Source organism: Episyrphus balteatus, chromosome 4, assembly GCF_945859705.1.
Source record: "Episyrphus balteatus chromosome 4, idEpiBalt1.1, whole genome shotgun sequence".
NCBI classification, from domain to species: Eukaryota; Metazoa; Arthropoda; class Insecta; order Diptera; family Syrphidae; genus Episyrphus; species Episyrphus balteatus.
In genome coordinates, this window is record NC_079137.1 from 45,670,802 (window position 1) to 45,690,818 (window position 20,017).

The following is a 20,017-nucleotide window of genomic DNA, read 5'->3' on the forward strand; positions in this document are numbered from 1 at the left end:
ATCATCACAAGATGAAGGAGTCTGGGACTGGGTTTCTTTTGTCTTTCATTTCGCCATTGTTCGCCGCCATTGAATGAATTGTCTCAGAATGAATGAAAAGTGTATCTCTAAACTAAACAGTTGATGAACAAAAATGTATACCACCTCTCTACATACACAATATTATGGGTACATCTTAAATCTAGATAGATGGTATACCTACCAACCTTCTAGATACGAATAGAACCTTCGGCATAAAAGTTTAGCTCTATGAGAGACAAAAGAAACCCCCTCCGACACTTTTTGAATGGGACAAGCAAGAGGAGGAAAAGATGCATGGATTAAGGACTCCTCTATTCTACAAAGTGCCTAATAATCCTGCGATTGTGCAACTTGGTGCTTTGGCTGTCGTTCTTGTTGTTGTTGTTATTTTTTTTGTTGCTATTTGCTGTTGCTCTTGGATATATAGTAGATATGGATAATAAGAATAAAACGACATTTCTGTGTTTAATGAAGTGGCAAACTGCGTGTTTCACACAAAATGAGGACCAGGTTTCGAGTGTATATTATGTATAAATGGAAAGAATGTGAGGGGGGGGGGGGGACATTTTTGTATGAGCCAAGTGAATGATTTGGATAAGGGTGTTATGGTTAATTAATCTGCAGCCAAACACCAGTGTTGTTATGAAAGCGAGGAGATAATGAGATACTTGAGAATGATTTGACATTGAGCGTCTCTCTTTAATGATGTCACGTTCAAAAGGCGTCTTGTTTAAAGATATTTGATATAATACAGAATTTAAGAATGAGTGAGACAAAATTTGAGTGAAAAAAAAACAACATTTATTTCAACAAAAAAAAAAACAAAAGAGGGCTTCAGGTTTTTTGTAGAAACAATAGCGTTTGCTTTGGAATTTCAAATTTGTAACACAATCACATACAAAAAAAAAAAAACTCATTTTGCCTTAATTGTCCGTATTTATTTTTAATTAAATAAGAAGTTGAAGGAAATACTTAAAGATTTAAGATTTAAAGAATATAAAGTCAAGCTATGTACATAAATGATAAATGAACTTCTTCTTAACTTCGAAACGAGCTTTCAGAATACTACATTCAGAGTGAGATCGCTTTAATATCTAGTGAATATTTTAAGCCTAGGTAAGACAGCTTTAAATCCAAAATTAGGGCACGTATGTATGAAAAAAAAAATTGTTCCGAATGCAAATAACTTAGGAAACAGACCTTAGAGAAAATTTTGATTTTCAGTGATGAATAGAGCTTAAATTTTGGGGGAAACTTTGTAAAATGATTTTTTTCAAAAATTGTTTCGAATTGTTCCGAATGCAAATAACTCAGGAACCAGACCTCAGAGAAAATTTTGATTTTCAGTAATAAATAGAGTTTAAAAAGACCTTTGATTTGATGTCTCATTCGATGGATTTGGGGGAAATTTTTAAATGCAATTTATTCAGACAAGGGGTTAACCTTGTTGTTTTTGTCGAAAATCTAGAAGAAAAGATTTGTACATTTTGAACCTGAGTTCAAAGGCCTCTTCAATAGAAACGGAAATCTTTAAATCAAAACTTGTTTCAATGCTTTGATCCAAAGATATCTACTTCCGAATGTAAGAAATAAGAATTCTTCCGAATGCGAATAAATCAAGAACAAGACCTCAGAGAAAATTTTGATTTTCAGTGATGAATAGAGCTTAAAAAGACCTTTGATTTGATGTCTTATTCGATGGATTTGGGGGAAATTTTTTAAAATGCATTTTTTTCAGACAAGGGGTTAAAATTGTTTTTTTTTTCGAACATCTAGAAAAATAGATTTGTACATTTTATACCTTAATTGTTCAAAATGAACACAATATATCCTTAAATCAAAACTTTTATTAATGCTTTGATCCGAAGATATTTGCTTTCGAATGTAAGAAAAAAAGAATTGTTCCGAATGCGAATAACTCAGGAACCAGACCTCAGAGAAAATTTTGATTTTCAGCGATGAATAGAGCTTAAAAAGTCCTCTAATTTGATGTCTCACTCGATGGACTTAGGAGACATTTTTTGAAAATGCATTTTTTTCGGACAAGGGGTTAATCTTGTTTTATTGTCGAAAATTTAGAAAAAAAAAAGTTGTACATTTTCAGTCTAAATTCAAAGGCCTGTTCAATTTGAACTCATATCTTTAAATCAAAACTTGTTTCAATGCTTTGATCCGAAGATATCAGCTTCCGAATGTTAAAAAAAAATTAATTGTTTCGAATGCAAATAACTCAGGAACCAGACCTCAGAGAATATTTTGATTTTCAGTGATGAATAGTGCTTAAATACTCCTTAATTTTGATATCTTACTCGATGGATTTGGGTTAAATTTTTTAAAATGCATTTTTTTCAGACAATGGGTTAACCTTGTTTTTTTTATCGAAAATCTGGAAAAATAGATTTGTACACTCTGTAGGCATCTAAATTCAAAGGCCTGTTTAATATAATCTCATGTCTTTGAACCTCATATTCATTTATAAGATCTTTTCATTTCTCTCGAAAAAAAAAACACCCTTTCATATGGATTATCTATTGTGTTCGATCCTTTAGTTATTTAGTGAATAAAATCAAGCTTCTCTTTGCTTTTTTTCGCGAAAACGATGATGACGAACAGTTTGCATTATTACACAATACACATACATAAACCTCACTGTAAAACTTGTGTCTTTTGTTTAAAGGACTTCAATAACAATAATTACTGGCTTCATAACCATAAACAAAATGTCATAAAATAAACTTTGTTACAAAAATTTAAAACTTAGTTTTTACTTACTCTCAACTGTTAGTGTGTTTCCTTTAACGTGTAGTTGCAGAAAAATTCTCCCTCGTCGTTCTGTGTGGTCACATCCGCATAAACTTGGCACGTTTTCCTTACATCTTGCATGTACATTCATGTCACATGCTATGTAGATTTATAACAAAAAAAAAAAATGTTAAAAAGTATATATTATTACTAAATAAATTGCATTTTTGTATTAAATTATAACCAAGCAATTAAAATGAACAACAATAAACAGGAAACAGGAAGTTTAAAATTATTACATTCAACTTTAGTTTTTTTTTTTAATTTTAAACAACACGCACATGATACACTTGCACAGCAGACATACACACACATTCACAATAAAATATACATAAATCAGCAACAAAGTGAAGCTTTGATTGGACGTTTAAATAAAAAATAAAAAAATTTAATTAACAAACACACACGCTCATAAAAAGTATTAAATTTAATTTTCTTTTTGCATCCTATATTTTTTAAAAATTTATTATCTGTCTCCTACCTCTCTCTCTCTTTCACAAAGTCCTTGTGTATTAAATTTTCTTAAACTCTTTTTTCTAGTGGATTATGGATTAATTTTGTAATTAATGATAATGATGGGTTCCCCGGGCGTTCTTTAACCAAAAAGAGAAGCATTTTATTGAACGAAAATGCGAAGAGAAAATCCGATAATGATGCTGTTAATGTGTAAAAATGGATTTTCGTGTGATTCGTGTCGTGTCGGTCGTCGTCGTTGGGAGGCAGGTGTTAATAGGAAGTCCCTATTTAACTTTAAGCATGCGGTGAAGAACGGTGAAATGAGAGCGAGTTGTTTGAATTTAGGTTAATGATCAAATATCTATTTGTGTATAGGCTAGAGACGAGACTGGTATAATCCTTAATGAGGTCGGAAGATAATTTTTTTTGATTCTTAAGTGAAAATTTAAACAAGTGGAAAAGTGGATGCTTGAGGCATAAGGTTAAGGTTATCAGATGTTTTTGATGTTTTTTTTGAAGAGCGAATAAATAGAAATCAAATTAATTTTAAATCAAAAAATTAAAAAAAAAATTATGAACTTACCTTACTTTAGGAAAGTTAATTACATCTTTAAGAAATAAATTAAGAAAATAAAAACTTAGAGCTTAGTTTTAAATGTACCTACTTGAATTATTTGTTGGTTTTATGATCCTTATTAACCGCAAATAGAAATAAAATTAAAACAATAATAAAATAAAATTAAAAAACAAAATTTTGATTTTAAATTAAAACTATTTTAAATTTTATTTAAATCGAATTTAAACACATAAACAAACCCTACAAACTTGACTCATACGAATCAATATAAATATTCATCTAAATGATGATTTGATGAACTTGAAACCTGGACCAATTGATTTTCAGCTGTTTAATGTCATCAAAAAGAAGGGAAAATAAAAACTCATTTTTCATAAATGTTTTCATTCTCTTTAGCTTTTTCACTTTCTCTTTACTTTCTTTCTTTTTCTTAACATAAATCTGTTATGTATTTTAACTGTCAAACTTTTTCATTGTTTTCTTTTTTTTTTTGTTATCTTCCTTGTACAAAAGTGTCGTTCGCTGAAGATGGTTTCACTGTTTAGAACCGAAATGCATTCGATTTAAATAAAATTTAAAATTGTTTTAAATTAAAATCAAAAGTTTGTTTTTTAATTTTATTTTATTATGGTTTTAATTTTATTTTGCGGTCAATAAGGATCTTTAAAACAAAAAATAATTTCTCAGACCACAAATTTGGCTAAAATATTTTGCAATTAAGTTGTAAATAAAATACAGTACCTTCCTACTTGAAGTTGAAAAAATTGGATTCAATAAATTACTATACAAATAAGCAAGACTGTTGACATAGAATAAAACCAAACTAAATAGAAACTAAAATATATCTTAAATTTTACCCTATTTCGCTTGAAATAATAAAATAAGACCAAATTGGAATAGTTTCTGTTTCCCAAAGCATATAAAACCAAATTTGGTTAACTGAATGGGTTCATCAAATTTTTTCCTAACAAATTTTGCAATTAATTGGAATTTTCAAAAATGTTTTTTAGGACGAATATCATATTTACAGTAGGTATAGAGATTTTCTTACGATATTTTCATCAGATATGAATTTCTTAATATCCAATAATATGTCTATAAGAGATGAGATTTTTACTTTTCTCGTTTTCTTTTACACGAAATGAACAGATTCGCATTTTCTCTTATAAAAATGTTTAAATCAAAAATGTTGAAAAAAGATTTGCTTCGTTGGCAGCTTTTCACGTCATTCATAGAAGAAATTGTAAAATGCCAAGAACGATTTAAATAATTGTGTTCACTGTGGCGTATACGTAATATTCAAAACAATTAATGAAAATGGTTCAGAAAATTTGAAAAATAGATTGAAAACTAATACAAGACTGCAATAAATTATTAGAAGTTTAAGCTTTTTATTGAAAGGTTTTTTTTAAAGAGAGTGAAAAAAATGTTCTTCTTGACTTTTGCAGTTCTTTTTCAGCAGCCTAGCTAATAAAAAATATCAAGATATCAGAAAAAAAAAAAACTAAAAATGTAATTACTTTGTCAGGCCATTTTTATGTATTAAGACAAATGATATTTAATGGGTAAGGCCACTCTAGGTGTTGGAAGAAGAATGTTTTCTAGGAATTTTTGTTTTTTAATTGAAGAAAAGTTGTCGCAAAAAACTCTTATATTAAGCGTAGTATAATTACAAAAAAAAGTCAAAAGTGGAGTCCCTAGAATAAATTTCTGTACTTGCATAGCAAAAAAAGTAGCTCATTGGCGCGCCGCATAGCTCAAGGAGTTTTGATTTTTTCAATTGAAATTTATTTCGCACAGAAATACGAGTACTTACGGGGTTTAGAAAAATATTAAAATTTGGTCATTTAGCATTTGTCGGTTTTTATAACTGATATACCAAATAAAACAAGGTGTTCAAGATGTGTCTTCGCTAAAACAGGTGAATTACTATTATTACCATTATAGGTGACAACAATGTGTTATTTCAATATTGGATCCACCCCGTGTACGAAAAGCGAACAAAAATTATTAATGAAGTTCTAAATATTACGTGTTCCAAGTTTAATCAAAGTCGTTTTCGAGAAAATGGTAGTAATACCACGAAATTTGTATGGGAGACATGAATATCAAAAAAAAAAAAAAAAAAAAAAAAAAATAAAAAATTGCTGTACAAAATTAAAAAATTAAAAAATCAGAGCACCCGTTTCGGCTGTATAAATGTGTACAGATTGACGCAGAAACAGACCGACATGGACGGCATGGTGAAAACCTCACCTTTAATTTGATACCAAACTTGACACCATATTAAAATGGTCAATCCTTTTGGAGGAGTTAACTTAAATTTTGGCTTTGATCAGATTTTTCAGAATTTTCCACGAAATTTGTCTTTGAATTTCTATAATATAAATATTCTTCCAGAATCCTGTTTGGTTCCAAAATAACATCATCCAGTATTTATATTTAAATAAAAAAAAAATTGGTTCACCATGGTGTATACGTACTATTTTTTTTAATTATATTTTATCCTAAGCTATTTTTGGCTTTTCTTATGTATGATAGTAAATTGCATTTTAATAAACCTAAAAGTTAATAACATAAATGTTCACTTACATCATTTAAGCTACTTATTAAATGTAGTCACCGTATGTTTTGTAATAGGTAAGCAATTAATTTCCATACTTTTCTTATTAATAAATAATAACTTCTTTATTGGTTTCTTTTCTCATAATGGGATTTTTATTTCCAATTCTCTCAATGTGTTCCACATCTTAACATAGCCCAAAAGTTCTACTTTCTTACAACAATAAATTTAACTTGAAAGTCAAGTTCACATCAAATGAGCAAAAAACCCAGAATTAATAACAAAAACGTATGTCTCTATAAGAAAAAAAAAAAAGGATCTGGCTAGGACATAGCATATTTGGACGCGACCAACATTTATACAACCCACTTAAAAAAGAATATAAAATTTGTATAAAAAGTGCATTTGATTAGCATATTATTCGTAATTTGTATTTAACTGGCAGGATTTTGTGTGTGCACACAAAAAAGCAAGTATTACTCAATGAACTTTTACTTTATGGGACTGTGTATAACAGTATAAAGTACGGTACATTGTCGTTGGAACAAAGTACAAATATATAGTGTGTGCGGTCTTCAATTATGCATCTTTACTTATAGAGCATCCTGGGGATATCCCTATGAATCCATTACACACACACACACACACACAAATACAATGTAAGGGCTTTCGAAACGGAATTCGCAATTTTAATTTTTATGAAGCTTGTACAAAGTGTACATAGAGAGTGTATATGTGTGGAAAGTCTGACTGCTGCGGGTCGATTGTCATAATTAATGTGGGTTGTGTGGTGTTATACAAAGTAATTGGCACTTGTTATTTCACTTGCCAGCTGAGGTTTCCTTTTTTTTTTTTTGTATATAATTAATGATGTACCTTAAAGAAAATTAACACAACAGGATTAAGATGGATTTTCCTCTTGTCATGCAGTGTATAGTGTTTGAGAGAGAGAGTAAAAGTAATACCATTTTTGTTTGATGATAAAGAAATATATGCGGGTGGATGAAGGTAAAATTAATTGTTTTCGAACTAAGTGATGACTTTAATGCTTTTGATATTCAAATTGATATACCTTTTTAATTAAAATGGTACAAAAAAGTTTTGAAACATTTTTTGCTGTTGAAACATTTTTGGTAACCTTTCGAGAATTAAAAAGAAAAGTTTGTGTTTCTTTTGTTTCTTTGAAGAAGTTCGAAGTTTTAAAATGTTTTAACTTAATTGCCTAAGTATTTCTTGTGGTGAAATTTATTTTAAAAGTAAGACAAAAATAAATTGAATTAAATAACAAAAGTGTTCTTTTGTTGTATAAAAATAAAGATTCATTGTTAGGCATCGCATTAAGAAGGCAAATGAAGTGAGTTAATTTTGGAGTTGTTTTTATTTTCGCAGTTTTCACAAAACTTATTTGTTAAGTAAAAATTTAAAATAAAAAAAAACTTGAATATTTTATTTTCAATAATACTTTTAATCCAACTCCAATCAACTTAATTCTGTACCAATTCTTTTTTACCAAATTGACACAATGAATTTTTTGTTATTCAATAAAACACTCGTAATACAGTAAAATAAGGAGAAAAAAGGGGTAAATCTCGGAATGAATGTTAGTAGAAATTTTTTTTGCTCAATATCTTCCATTTACCATTCTATAACATATCTCAAAAGTCTAGAAAAATCTCATGTCCGCTTGTCGCGATTTCAAGGTCAAATCGCGAAATGGAGATTTTCAAAATTAGCAAAAATAGGCTATGGTATTATATACACATATGATACATGATTTCAAGGTATTTTTTAATGCTGATTCCAAAAAATCTAAAATCAAGACAATCTGACGTCTCTGGAAAAAGTTATACCTGTTTTTCATCTGTCAACTCATATTATTATAACAGTTGCAAACTTACTGCCGAAAAACCCTTTCTAGACTTTTGAGTTATGTTATAGAATGGCAAAAGGAAGATATTGAGCAAAAAAAATTCTACTAACATTCATTCCGAGGTTAAATCCTTATTTGACTGGATTATCGGAAAAATATTAAGATGACTGATTGCGAAGCTTTGAAAATTTAGTTATTTCTTAATCAAAAACTGATTCAAGAAATTTTATTAAATTTCTAATTAACTTTTAACTGTCATACAAATGGAATTTTTTGAAAATTAATTATTTCCCGTTGATCTACCTTACTGAAAAGATTGTATCTGAGTAGAATATTCAAAGCTTAAATTTTATAATATCTTCTGAGAAGTCGTAAAAAATCTTCATAGTTTAGGTTAAAAAAAAAAACACATTTATAATTGCATTTTATTATTATTTTTTATTAGATATTGCTAATTCAAGGTTACTATGTATGCATCTTGTAGAAGAAATAATATTTCTTTATTTTTCATTTTTATTCCAAGCTGTAGCATAATTTTTTTTTTGCATTTCGTTAAAAAAAAAATTCTAGAAAAGTTTCTTCTTTTCTTGGAAATTTAATCTCATTTGTTTTTTATTTATTTCTATAGTTCTTGGAATGCAAACAAATACGTGCTTAATTTTTTTAAGCTTATAAAAATCTTGATAGAAAAATGTATTTATTATTCGTTTGAATCGCAAGTAGGAAATATTTTGAACAGTAACAACTTTGCAAAAAAAACTATAAATCATTTTTAATTTTCTTTCATATACATACATACATTTATAATCCTAAAAAGAAACACATTCTATCTCAAATTGTTATATATTTTTTGTAATTTTAACACTTGCATTGATATCCATTGAATGAAAGTATCAAATTCATTTTTGTATCTAATCTAATGATAACACCGGCACACAAAAAAAAAAAGTGTCATGTACCAGGAACCAGACCTATCTTTCTATATGTTTTTGGACCCGCTGAATCCGAATTTCAAGTCCGTTTGGCCCTGTCACCCTCCAGTTTTGAGTAATATGCAAAAAACTCAAAAAAAGGAAGTTTTTTGACTTTTTTGGGGTCTTTTTTACACTTTTCTCAAAACTGGAGGGTGACCGGACAAAACGGACTTGAAATTCGGATTCAGCGGTCCCAAAAACATATAGAAAGATAGGTCTGGTTCCTGGTTCATACAACTTTTTTTTTGTGTGCTAGCGCTGTCGCGACATGTCGCTGTCATCCCCGGCACACAAAAAAAAAAGTTTCATGTACCAGGAAGCAGACCTATCTTTCTATATGTTTTTGGGCACGCTAAATTCGAATTTCAAGTCCGTTTTGCCCGGTCACCCTTCAGTTTTGAGAAAAATGCAAAAAACTCCAAAAAAGTCATAAAAATTCAAACAAAATGCACTCACAGCTCAAAACTGGAGGGTGATGGGGCCAAATGGACTTCAAATTCGGATTCAGGGTGCCCAAAAACATACAGAAAGATAGGTCTGGTTCTTGGTACATGACACTTTTTTTTTTTTGTGTGCCGGTGTAATGGTACACTGTGACGTATACGTACTTTTTTTTTTAATTTACGATTTATAGGTAGATTTAGGATTCGTAAAAAAGATATAACTGGAAAAAAGGAAGTAGAGATGGTAACGATGATAGAGAATGCGAACAAAGTGGGTTCTGCCATTCTGTCTATTTGTTTGTCTGTATCTATCTCAAGGTTTATTCTAATCTACTGAAGAGATTTCCTTCAAATTTGGTAATTTTAAGTTTTGAAAATTTTTCTAAAGTGGTTCCTGCCATATAATCAGAAAAATTAAAAATAAACGGCTCGTCCTGGCATATCGCACGTCGAGACGGACAGTGTAACATCTCAAAAATTGTCGATTTTGAAACAAATCGATGTTAGAGTTTTGCATGGCTTTTTTTTCACATTATTTTATTTAAAGCGTTTAGCATTTTGTCATGAAGTGAGTGCTACACGACTGCTTTTGTCAGTTTTCATTGAAGGTTTGAATGAAGCAATGCCTACAACCAAGTAGGTAGATTGGCTAGAGTAAAAGCGTTTGTTTTTTTTTTTAAATCATCACAAAAATAGTGTTTTTGGAAGTTAAAAATTGCAAATTCAAATTCTTTTGGGAAAGTAAAATTTGGTTTCTACGGCAAAATCAGGCTTGCCAATATTACTGTCATTTACGAAAAATCAATTTTAAGAAATCGTTTTTTTTTTTGTTTTAGTTTTTCAATGTTCTTCAATATTTTGAAGAGTTGTGTTTCTTTTGTTGGTAACTTTTTTGTTTGAACAATTTTCAAAAATACAAAAAAAAAAAAAAAAATTTGCTAACAAATTTTTTAATTTAGTAAAAAAACATAAAAAAGTCAGTAAAACTATAAATAAAAAACGAAAATCGTATTTTTTTCATTTTTCTCACTATTGTTGGATTTTATAGAAAAAAAATTATTTGAGTAAATGTTTTTTTTTTTTACTTTCTACAACTTTTGCCTATTTTTGACAGAAATCGTAAAATAACAACATTTTTAACACCCTACCCATTTTTCGCCCACCGTAATTTATTTTCCACTTTCATATACCATTTTTGAGAAAGGATGCATTTTTTTTTAATTGTTTTTACCATATTTCAGATTTTGTTAATAATTTAAATTTAGTTGAATTATTTTTTTTAAAAGCTGATCTGCATCATAGAAAAGACTTGTACATATGAAACATTTAATTAAATGGAGGAAAAATCCTGACCTGCATTTCTGTAACACCCTGTTTGTATTATTTTGTAGAAAATCTCTTACATACCACAAGCCCAAGCACGATGCGATATGTTTTTTTTTTTTTAAATTGAAACGTTTTGATGGCCGTGAAATGTTTTCCAGCTGCATGAACAGTTTATTCATGTGAGAAATTGGTTTCCTCACCAACCAGCTCAAACTATTTGTATACCTATATGGTTTATATATTAAAACCGTTATCCCTTTAGGCTAGTTAGTCCCTATACGTATGGTGTGTCCCAAATAGCCGCATCATGGTGATGAATGACGGACAACGATGTTGAAGGTGTTATACTGTATGTGTGCGTTGTGTTTTGAATAACAGACCGCACAAGGCAAGGACCTTCTGGTCAAACCGTACTCAAGGATATCATATATTAAATTTTGCTACAACGTTCATATACAAATAGGAAAACCTCACAACTTTCTAAAGAGTTGTGTGGTCATATTATGGATGCATGAATGAACATAAAGGGGATGAATATGAAAAAAAAAAAAAATATATATTGAAAAAAAAAACTAAGACCCTGAATGCACTCGAGAGAAATATATACTTTTACACTATCCCTTTTTTTTTCTCTCCTAGACTAGCCTCTTCAAACAGCCTCATTGGCCACTTGTATAGTGTAATTACCACGGGATGAGCTGAGCGTAAGCATGCTCGTTGTCGTTATCCTTGTCGTCATCATCATCGTCGTAGGTATTCATTTTTTCTTGTCGAGTGGATATTTAATAATTATACAAAAAAGGAAGAAAAGAAAAAAACTGAAAAGGACCCTCTTCTAGTAGTGTGAATGTAAGAGATGTAGGTGTGGCGGTGTGGTGTTAGTCTTTTTATTAATTTATTTTTTTATAGCTTGTTCATTCTATCTTTGAATGATGTGAATGACAGCAAAAAGGCTGCACATTTTAATCTATTTAATATGTGTACGGATGAAAAGAAAGTGAGTGGTCCCCATTGAGTTCCCCATTGACAAGAAGATATAAAGCAACTGAAGTGTTAAAAGGAACACTATAATACTACACATTTTTGTTGTATAGTTCTTTGATTATAAATTCATTTTCTAAGCTTTAGTTTTTTTTTTTATATTTGATTAGAAAACTCAAAGAACTTTGAATTGAGTTAAATTATTTTATGAATTAAAAATGAAGTAAAGATTACAATAATTTTTCACTTTTAATTGAACGATGAATTCGTGTTGAGTCTTTTCATACTTTTTTATCCTAAAATGTACAACAAAAATTACAGAAAGTAGTTTTCTACCGTTAATAGATTCATTTTAAAATGAAACACTTTAGCATCTTAATGTAGTTCATGGTAAATTAAATCCCAACCAAAAAAAAACACCTACTTTTATTGACCTTGTCAAAATTTGTAGATCATAGACAAATTAGAAGTTTTTTTTTAGTGCAGGGAGAAAAAATAGCACCGGATTCTGTAGTAAATTAAGCAAATTTCTGCATGTTTTTTTTGCCAAGATGACTTCCGTCTTAAATTTAGCGGAACAATCTTGTTAATTTCTTGGATGTGTAAATTTAAAAGAAATCCACTTATTTTAAGCGGAAAATAATCTTATTTTTATGAATGTTTAAATTTATAAGTAATCCACTTGATTTTATTTTAATGAATGTGCAAATTTAAAAGAAATCCACTTAATTAAAACGGAAAATCATCTTATTTTTATGAATGTACAAATTTAAAAGAAATTTACTCAATTTAAGAGGAAAATCATGTTATTTTTATGAATGTGAAAGTCTAAAAGAAATCCACTTAATTCAAGCGGAAAATAATTTTATTTTTATGAAAGTGCAAATTTAAAAGAAATCCATTTAATTTAAGCGGAAAATCATCTTATTTTTATGAATGTTCATATTTAAACGAAATCCACTTAATTGAAGCGGAAAATCATCTTGTTTTAATGAATGTGGGAATTAAAAAAAAATCCACTTAATTTATTGGGAAAAATCACCTAAAAACAAGCGGATGCTGTAGTAGCGGATTTCTACATGTTTTCCGTCTTTAATTTAGCGGAAAAATCTCCTCAATTTCTTGAATGTGCAAATTTAAAAGAAATCCACTCAATTTAAGAGGAAAATCATGCTATTTTTATGATTGTGCAAATTTAAAAGAAATCCACTTAATTTAAGCGGAAAATTTTTTCATTTTCATGAATGTCCAAATTTAAACAAAATCTACTTAATTTAAGCGGAAAATAATCTTATTTTTATAAATGTGCAAATTAAATTTGTTTTAAAATGTACAACAAAAATTAAAGAAAGTAGTTTTCTACCGAATAGCTTCATTTTAAAATGCAACACTTCAGCATCTTAAAGTAGTTCATGGTAAATTAAATTCCAACCGAAAAAAACACCTAAATTTATTGACCTTTTCAAAATTTGTAGAGCATACCTAGACAAATTAGGAGTTTTTTATTAGTGCAGGGAGAAAAAATAGCACCTAAAAACAAGCGGATTCTGTAGGAAATTAAGCAGATTTCTGCATGTTTGTTTTTGCCAAGATGACTTAAATTTAGTGGAACAATCTTCTTAATTTCTTGGATGTATACATTTAAAAAAAATTCACTTAATTAAAGCGGATAATCATCTCATTTTTATGAACATACAAACTTAAAAGAAATCTACTTAATTTAAGCGGAAAATCATCTTGTTTTTATGAATGTGGGAATTAAAAAAAATTCCACTTAATTTAAGGGGAAAATCACCTAAAAACAAGCGGATTCTGTAGTAAATTAAGCGGATTTCTGCATGTTTTCCGTCTTAAATTTAGCGGAAAAATCTTCTCAATTTCTTGAATGTGCAAATTTAAAAGAAATTCACTTAATTTAAGAGGAAAATCATTTAATTTTTATGAATGTGCAAATTGAAAACAAATCCACTTAATTTTAGAGGAGAATCATCTAATTTTTATAAATGTGATAATTTTTAAATTTTTAAAATTTTTTTTTTTGGTTTTTTAAAAAAATGAAAATCCATATTAAAATGAAATGAAGTTCACCTTAAATTTAGCAGAATTTAAGCAGATTCCACTTATTTTAAGCAGATTCCACTTGTTTAAAGCGGAAATCGTATTTAATTTCATTTTAAGGTGCCCTTTTTTTCTCTGTGTGTTATATTTCCTTCTTAAAATGCACACGCTGCGCTGTAGTAAATGATACACATCGGTTTATTTTTATCGTAGTATAAGCCGTATAGATTGATTTACTAAAATTCATATCACAAATTTGTTATGTAAATGTATGTGATACAGCTCAACATGTTATGTATTGAAAAAAAAAAACTTTAACGACAAGTGACGCATCGATGCGATGATGATGACAACGATAAAGCACACGGCAACCAAAGCAACGTGACGATAAATTGCGCTCAGAAAATATCTTTAATATCCTGTTGTATCCTTACGATTGTATAAATTGATGCAAATTTCCCACACGTTAGTTCGTTGGTTGTATACCATTTTGCAATACGATGAATTTAGATGCCTTTTTTGGGGGAGGGGGGAGGCTAATTTAAGTCCTATTCAGAAGCTGGGAATTCAATCTTTTCGATTATATTGAACGGAAATTATGAAAATCGATTCAAGGATGAGTTTCTCTGCATATCCAATATCCATATGTGTATTTTCATCTGTTGAAAACTTATGTATGTGCTTGGAATTGAAATTTTGCTCACATATGAACGTGGGAGAAGCGAGTTAGGTAGCTAATGGAACGATTTTTTTTTTTTATAATTTTATAATTCGATAGAATTTTGAAGGCGGGTACATTTTCTGATCGAAAATATGAACAACTAATTGATTAGGTCACAAATTTAAATGTACATGACATGACCAATAAGAAGGCTTCTATGACATTAATTCAAAACAGTAAGAAAAGAACTATTTTTTTGTCCACTTGGAAAAGCTTTTATTAAATAATTTATTGAGCTAAATCGATTGAGCAATATTTTTCATAATAAAACTTTCATAGTCTGCCTTATTAATTTTTTTTTACTTATTGTGAATCATCAAATTAAAAGAAACTTTCTTAATTTCAAAGTGAGTGTTCTTAAAAGATATAAAATAAAATATTCCACAAAAACAAGATATATTTACCACAAGAACAGTAAGAACTACATTTGTATGAAAAACGCTACTTTATCAAAAATTAAATATCGATTTAAAAAGATTTATGTTTTTTTTGTGTTGGGCTTGTAAGCGTAATAAAATAATTTTAAATGGCCATTAATCAGAAAAGATTATTTTTTTTTTTAAATAATTTTTGAAGGAAAAACTTTTACTTTTCAAACAAATGTTAAAGCAAAAATTAGAGTCAAAAGTTTGTGAAATAATGGATTTAAGTTTAAATTGTTTTAAGTTTTTTGTGGTTCAATCGGTTTTTTTCCAAATTGGTACTTTGAAATATTGATTTAATAGAATTTAAACATTTAACAATCGCTTTTGATATAGTCTAACTGACGATTGAAAAATCAGGGTTAAATCAAAGTTAAATACTAGAACGTCCAAAATAGTGACATTTGGTTAGAATTTTGGAGCCTAACAAATTTATAAAATACATACAGTAGCGAGCAAAATTAAATACATACATAATTTGTAATTTCTAAAAAAACAAATCAGTACCTATACATGTGGGTCCAAACATGGAGGTGGAAAATTTGATGTCCAGTCATTTTTTTTAAATCAAAATTACATTTATTTAAAGTTTTTTTCTCATTTACCAATTAAAATAGTAGGCACGCATATACGAATATATTTGTTTCGGTTAGAAAAGTTTAAATTTCTTTTTTATTCCATTTTATATACCCAAAAACAGCGTTCCCGGACATGTCCATAACTCAAAAACTGATATTCAAATGACTTAAAAACACATTAAAGTCAATTATTTTTAAGTATTTCTTTTCTAAATACTACATATATACATATAATACATATTTTTATAAATTGGTACATCTCTTACAAAAAAATTAAGTTTTTTGTTTTTTTTTTATACATTAATAAAAGTTGTCCCAAGAAAAATGACTCATAAAAGCAACATTTCTTAATGTATCAATATTTTAATCATCTAACTTACAAATTGTGCTGCAAGCAGTTTTTAAAGTTGATTTTATATAGATCTATCATTCCACGCTTATTTTTATGGATAAATATATAAAATATATGTAAGAAGCTAGTTTTAGTTTCATTTTTAAGTAGCGTACATCAATTAACCGTCATTCCGGGAACGCTTGTTTTGGGGTATAGTTAGATTGAAATTATAATTTTTTGGTGATATTATGATCGAAAATCGAGGCCACTGCAATATAATGTCAAAAATATTTCGTTTAACTTTGTGACATAAAAAATAAAAATAAATTAAGGTCAAAACGTCATTTCCGGGAACGTCATTTCCGGGAACGCTCTTAGAATCTGAATAAATAATGTAGTCTTACACTCATAATTTTGCATTTTTTGGGTATTTTTACTTAGTAGTCTATCTAAGTATGGCTGTAATATACACTTTTATCAAAAAAGTTATAAGAAAACAAAAGAAAAAATTACTTATGGCCTAAGTGTTTCGGACGTGCATAAAAGCATTTTTTTTAGTAGAAATCGGTCTCTGTCCCAAGAAATAAAGTTATATTTCATTTATTTATGACCTACTACCTTAATGTAATAGTATATCATTCACATTGATACTATTTCTAGACCCCTAAAGTCGTTTTGAAGAGCTTACCATCATTTCCGGGAACGTTTTTCTAGTACTAATTTTTGGGGTTTTGCGGTAAATTGAAAAATATACATTTTTGTGCTCTGCCCGTTCATGAACCGACAAATTATGGCTAAAAATAACATTTGAGCATGAAATTTTTATCATAAAACAAAGTTGATTTTTTAAGAATTCGGTCATCGAAATTTCCCACCTCCATGATTTTGACCCATATGCATATATGTTTTCGTATTGTAAATTTCAAATGGAACAAGATTCCACCCGAACAAAAATTGAATTTAATTTTTCTCTTATTATGAGTTCCGGTCGAAAAGTTGTTCACGTTCGGAAAGCTTCCCGTATTTTGAACTTTTATTCAGGTCTTTTATCACTTAAATGGCACAAAAAAGTAGTCAAGCGAAAATTTTAATTCCTTTCGAGTGAATCATGCAATAGCTTTAAAAATTTCGGGGGAACAAAAATGAGGAAAAATTTTCACGTTAAGCTAACTGATAGGGCTAACTGATACGGATTTTAAAAGAGAAAATTTAGCTATTTTAGAAACCGTCACAATTATAATTATAACAAATTACAATGCGAAAGGAAATAACCTCAAAATCTGTTAAAAACGGAATTATTGGTTTTCTAACGCGAATATATCTCACGTGATGTGAACTATTTTTCTGACTTCGGATTCTAAATCAGCACATTAAAAATTTTTCGAGAGGATTAATTTTGATTTAATGTAACAAAAATTTTGTTGACCAGTGCAATCGAATAGTGTAGAAAAATCGAACGTTCTGGAATTGAATATCAGAAGATTTAAAAGTGATATCAATTTGTTTGAAACACTGTTACAAAGATCGTGTTTCATTTAAAAATAAAGATATTATTTAAGTTTTTACCGCTCTTATTAAGAAAGCTATTTGCGTCAACATGAGTGAGGTTAATTAAAAATATATCTGAATAGCTACATTGTAAAAAATGTTGGAGTGGTTGGCACGAACATTTCGCTACCTGACAACGATTTTCAGTTCAAAACAGATTTTATTTTTCTACCTACCTAATCTTTTTTTTCCCGAAAGTAAGAATCTAGAAGGGTTTCAAAATATTTATTTACAGCCTTTTCCACTCTTCATTTGACAAATCACCACAGAAAATCAATCGGATTTTTCTTAAAGGGTCCAAACATTCCTCTGAAATTCTTTTTCAGTTGTTGCAAAGTGTATGTTGTCCATAAACCATAATTTATATTTTGGCGCTTAAGATAATTTGGCAGAAAAACTCGATATGGTTCTAACTTGCCTGCATTTTATTTGACTATTATTTGCTCTTTTAAACTCTATTTAACTGAGTTTTAAGAACATTGTTGACAGTATTTGAATTACATAATGAATAAAATTGAAGTCAACAAATGAATATTATACATGACAAAATGAGAAATTTCAAAGTCTAAGAGAATCTTTGAAATTAAATTGATGAAGGAATTGAATGACAAAGTCTAACTTTAAGTTTTTATATATTCAATAAAGACTTACCTCCCTATTTATCGAATCCTTTACATAACTCTTATTTTATGATCACTTTACAAATAATTTTCAGACATTTTATTGTTATTCATATAGTTTTCAAAATGCAAATAAATTCTGTGAGTTTTTGTTTTTTTTGTTGTTGTTTAAGCTAAAAACAATAAATTAAACTTACCAGACAAATCAATCAATAAAACGAAGGCTTTTATCTACGTTAAAGTGTGTTCTAACAATAAAAAATACAAATAATCCAGTCAAATAAGGGTTTAACCTCGGAATGAATGTTAGTAGACATTTTTTTTGCTCAATATCTTCCTTTTGCCATTCTATAACATATCTCAAAAGTCTAGAAAAATCTCATGTCCGCTTGTCGCGATTTCAAGGTCAAATCGCGAAATGGAGATTTTCAAAATTAGCAAAAATAGGCTATGGTATTATATACACATATGATACATGATTTCAAGGTATTTTTTAATGCAAATTCCAAAAAATCTAAAATCAAGACAATCTGACGTCTCTGAAAAAAGTTATACCTGTTTTTCATCTGTCAACTCATATTATTATAACAGTTGCAAACTTACTGCCGAAAAACCCTTAAAAGTTATGGTAGATGAACCAAATTTTGCATGATGATTTTAAAATCCATCATTATTCAAAATCAAAACAATCCATTACAAAAAATATAAATACCTACGAAATAATGGTATTTTTTTATGGAGGGGCAAATTTTAGGATATGCACTAAAGAAGATTCTTGTTCATCTTAGGAATAAGTGCTAATAGGCTAATTTTTTCATTTTAATCTTTGTTTGGATATTCTTTAACTACCCTCAAAAATCTAAAAAAATCTCATGTCCGCAAGTCCTACTTTTCTTGGTTTGAAGATAAGTTGCAGATTTAAAAAAATTGAAAAACTACACTTCAGATATTTGTGTCAGATCAACATGAATAAGGTGCATTACTTTTCAAGGATGGTCAGGTTGACTTGTTTGTGAGTTTTATTGGAATAAGTGTTAAAGAATACCTTTATATCATGTCACTTATGTTGGTATACATATAAAAATTTAAACTTTTCTTATTAATTTTTTAAAATCTGCACCTTATTTTCAAACCAAGAAAATTAGGACTTGTGGACATGAGATGTTTTTAGATTTTTGAGGGTAGTTAAAGAATATCCAAACAAAGATTAAAATGAAAAAAATAGCCTATTAGCACTTATTCCTAAGATGAACAAGAATCTTCTTTAGTGCATATCCTAAAATTTGCCCCTCCATAAAAAAATGCCATTATTTCGTAGGTATATATATTTTTTGTAATGGATTGTTTTGATTTTGAATAATGATGGATTTTAAAATCATCATGCAAAATTTGGTTCATCTACCATAACTTTTAAGGGTTTTTCGGCAGTAAGTTTGCAACTGTTATAATAATATGAGTTGACAGATGAAAAACAGGTATAACTTTTTCCAGAGACGTCAGATTGTCTTGATTTTAGATTTTTTGGAATTTGCATTAAAAAATACCTTGAAATCATGTATCATATGTGTATATAATACCATAGCCTATTTTTGCTAATTTTGAAAATCTCCATTTCGCGATTTGACCTTGAAATAGCGACAAGCGGACATGAGATTTTTCTAGACTTTTGAGATATGTTATAGAATGGCAAAAGGAAGATATTGAGCAAAAAAAATTTCTACTA

The 20,017-nt window shown here is 28.8% G+C and overlaps 1 protein-coding gene across 4 annotated transcripts in view; it reads right to left on the bottom strand.

Moving 5' to 3' along the window:
• LOC129918321 (protein kinase C, brain isozyme) overlaps positions 1 to 20,017 on the bottom strand; it is a 246,542-nt gene that overhangs the window by 19,301 nt on the left and 207,224 nt on the right. For all 4 annotated transcript variants that reach the window (XM_055998797.1, XM_055998796.1, XM_055998795.1 and 1 more), the window contains one exon: positions 2,794 to 2,922. In XM_055998797.1, coding sequence (XP_055854772.1) covers positions 2,794 to 2,922 — 129 coding nt within the window. The remainder of the gene's footprint in view (positions 1 to 2,793; positions 2,923 to 20,017) is intronic.